Source organism: Elephas maximus, chromosome 7 (genome assembly GCF_024166365.1).
Source record: "Elephas maximus indicus isolate mEleMax1 chromosome 7, mEleMax1 primary haplotype, whole genome shotgun sequence".
Classification (NCBI taxonomy): Eukaryota; Metazoa; Chordata; class Mammalia; order Proboscidea; family Elephantidae; genus Elephas; species Elephas maximus.
In genome coordinates, this window is record NC_064825.1 from 63,190,452 (window position 1) to 63,194,109 (window position 3,658).

General features: G+C 37.5%; 1 protein-coding gene across 1 annotated transcript; it reads right to left on the bottom strand.

Annotated features, from left to right (window-relative positions):
• Nucleotides 1-1,994: 1,994 nt before the first annotated feature.
• On the bottom strand, nt 1,995-2,939 carry LOC126079706 (olfactory receptor 10A3). The gene has a single exon (XM_049890890.1). It carries the CDS (start codon nt 2,937-2,939, stop codon nt 1,995-1,997), a length of 945 nt encoding a protein of 314 aa, XP_049746847.1.
• Between the last annotated feature and the right edge of the window lie 719 nt (nt 2,940-3,658).

Below are 3,658 nucleotides of genomic sequence, written 5' to 3' on the forward strand. Positions count from 1 at the left end.
GACCGCATGAGATGGAAATTTCAGGACACCAATAGACAGAACCCAATCAAAGGATTTGCTAACACTGGTTTAATGCCTGTCTTAGTCATCTAGTGTTGGTATAACAGAAATACCACAAGTACATGACTTTAACAAAGGGAAGTTTATTCTCCCACAGTCCAGTAGACTAGAAGTCCGAATTCAGAGCACTGGCTCCAACGGAATGTTTTCTCTTTCTGTCAGCTCTGAAGGAAGCTCCTTGTCATCAGTCTTCCCTTGGTCTGGGAGCATCTCAGGGCAGGAACCTCAGGTCCAAAGGACACGCTCTGCTCCCAGCACTGCTTTCTTGGTGGTATAAGGTCCCCATATCTCTCTGCTTGTATCTCAAAAGAGATTGGTTTAAGACGCTATCTAATCTTGTAGATCTCATCACTATAACTGCCACTAATCCATCTTATTACATCATAGTTATAGGATTTACAACACATAGGGAAATCACATCAGAAGATAAAATGATAGGCAATCATACAACCATACAAGGGAATCATGACCTAGCCAAGGTGACAGGTATTTTTTGGGAACACAGTTCAATCCATGATAATGCCCTACTGAAAGAAAATATTACACAACATTTGGATATTACCTACACTGGTTTCAGACTTCTGATAACAAAAATTTCTTTTTCTGACAATCCAATCAACTCTGCACCTCCACTTCTCTTTTTGGCAGATGTTATGGGTCAGCGAAAACAGGGGAAACCCTCCTTGAGACAGATTGACACGGTGGCTACAACAATGAGCTCAAATATACCAAAGGCGGTGAAGATGGCACAAGACCAGGCAATGTTTTATTCTGTTATATATAAGGTTGCCATGAGTCAGAGCTCACTCAGGGCAACTAACAACATGTATAAATATTATACAACAATATAAATATAAAAAATGATTTACCCACACCTGAATGACAGCTTCATACAGGAATAGTGTTTTAACCCCTTTATTACCATCCCTGGGGCAGAAATTAAAAGCAGTAGGAACTCCTGTGATATAGATTCAATAAAGCGATCCTTCTGCACTACCCAGTAGCGATACTAAAATAGAATGTTCTAAATGTTGCAGGATGTGAAATGATTCGCTCTGGGAAAGGTTGCGTACATAGTATCGTGACTCAAGGACTATAAAAAATAAACAAAATGAGTTAATCACATTTCCCAAAAGTAAAAAGAATCACTCATTGTTAACTTGACAGTGGTTAACAAGATTATTTATTTTTGACCTACAAAGGGAAAGTTGACAAAAGTCTCCAAAAACAGTGGTCTATAAGTGAAAAAGACAGCATTGTTATCAATAGAGATTTCAGGAAAGTTCCCATGTTGTGCTCTGGTCACCAACAATAGATGAATATTTGGCACAATACACAGAGAAATACAATTTTGGATTATAATCTGTGTGAGTCCATGAATGAGAACCAGTTTGTTCCCTCCAAAAAATATCTGCACTTTATTCCTTATTTATGAAACAGATTTTTCCCTCCAGAAGTAAAAAATCTCATGTCTTTATTTGTGGGTCTCTTGATGCTCAATTCAGAGCCAAGTAGACCTTTAGGTCTGAAGTATCATTTTGAGAAGAAATTATAAGCACACATACTCTTTGTCCCATATGTCCCACCTTGAGGAATCTATCATACAGAATTAAAAAAACATCAGTACATATAAGCATATGTGACTAGGTATTTATAGAAGCACTGTCTTAATGACAACAATGTAGTAACAACCTAGATGCCCATAAGAGAGGAATCCTTGTACCATGTTATGGAAATTTGTATATCTGTGAAAAATAAATGACAAGAGTACATTACTGAAAGAGAAGGATACCTCTAGTATATTATCAGACTTGAAGAACTCAACAAATTAAACATACTCATTACCAAAAAAGATAATCTATTTTAATCATTTATTAAATTTAAACAGAGGGCAATTGTGCAGTGACCAGATAGCACGTGACTTCTCAGTACACTCAGACTATGTGTGAGACCACTTTTCTTTGCCACAATTTCATCAAGGCTCTTTTCATCTTATTGTTTCGCAAGCTGTATATCAGTGGATTCAGCAAAGGAGTAAGCAATGTGTAAGCCAGTGACATCAGTTTCTTGGTTTCTGGGGAGTAGCTAGATTTGGGTTGTAAATATGTCATATTGGCTGTGCCATAGAAGAAGGTCACAGATGTGAGATGAGAGGCACAGGTGGAAAACGCCTTTTGCCTCCCAGTGCTTGATGGCATCTTCAGGATGGCAAAGAGGATTCGAATATAGGACAAGAGTATCAGCAAGAAAGGGACCACGACAATTAAAATAGTGCCTGTAAATGCATAGATTTCAAACAAGAAGGTGTCTGCACATGCAAGCTCTAGCACTGGCGGAGTTTCACAGAAAAGGTGATTAATTTTATTGGGACCACAATAGTGAAAACTAAACACCCATGTGGTTTGTACAGTGGCCACCATAACCCCTGAGATCCACGAGAACATTACTAACTTCGTAAAGACCATTTTATTCATAATCAATGGGTAGCTCAGAGGATGGCAGATTGCAACATATCGGTCATAAGCCATTGCCCCCAGGAGAAAACATCCTGTCCCACCAAAAAGAAGAATGAAATACATCTGTGCGAAACAGCCAGCAAAAGAAATAGTCGCTTTCTCTGTGGAGAGGACCACCAGCATTTCAGGCATAATAACTCCACTGAAACTCACTTCCACCACAGATAAGTTCTGGAGGAACAGGTACATGGGAACATGAAGGCTCTGGTCCAGGGAGATGAGAACGATGATGGTGGCATTTCCTATCAGGGTCACCAGATAAATAACCAAGAAGATTCCAAAGAGCTGCTCTTGGAGTTCAGGAAAGTTAGAAAATCCCAAGAGGATGAACTCAACCACAGAGCTTTGGTTTTGCCTTTTCATTTCAGTAGCAGAGCATATGTTGTTTTTATGGACATAGTATATAAACTATGAATTCACAATCCAATAGCTGAGAATTCAGGTCTGGAATTCTTGGTAGATGTAATGAAGAGCCCATCCTGATGAAAATTTGGATTGGTAATTACGGAGAATGGCCAATAACTTGGAATAATGAATCTTTCAAATACAAATGAAGAACTGAAGAATCCTGGCTCAGAAATCTTGTTTGAAAAGTACAAAATAGCAGCAGGTTTTCTCTGGCAATGTGTTTGCTAGGTAGGCTGAAAATTAAACCTATTCTTAAAACATATACAAACATTTTATTATTTAAGATCCGCTGTTCATTACATTAATGATTGTATCACTCTGTTCTATTCAATTGTATATTTATGTATGAATTTTAAAATAAAGTGTTTCAAAATAGACGAAAACGCCCAGATAAAAATTAAAATACAAACTAACAGTTGAAAACTAAAACAAGTGTTTATAAAAATGTATTAGAAATACCAAATTAAGTTCAAAATGCATTTGTTACTTTGTTAAAGATGAAAAATAAGAATACACTCAAACAGGCACAGAACACTCAAAAAAGGCTGAATTCTAGATGCACTTGTCTTAGATGAACATAAATGAATTGGCTTCAAGCATATTGATTTCTGGCCAGGTTGGACCTGACCAATTATATTGAAATTTGTCTGGATGGTAAACTTTAGGGACCAGTC

Excerpts from the sequence above, each read along its gene's own strand:
- LOC126079706 (XM_049890890.1), bottom strand. The coding sequence starts at position 2,939 with ATGAAAAGGCAAAACCAAAGCTCTGTGGTTGAGTTCATCCTCTTGGGA.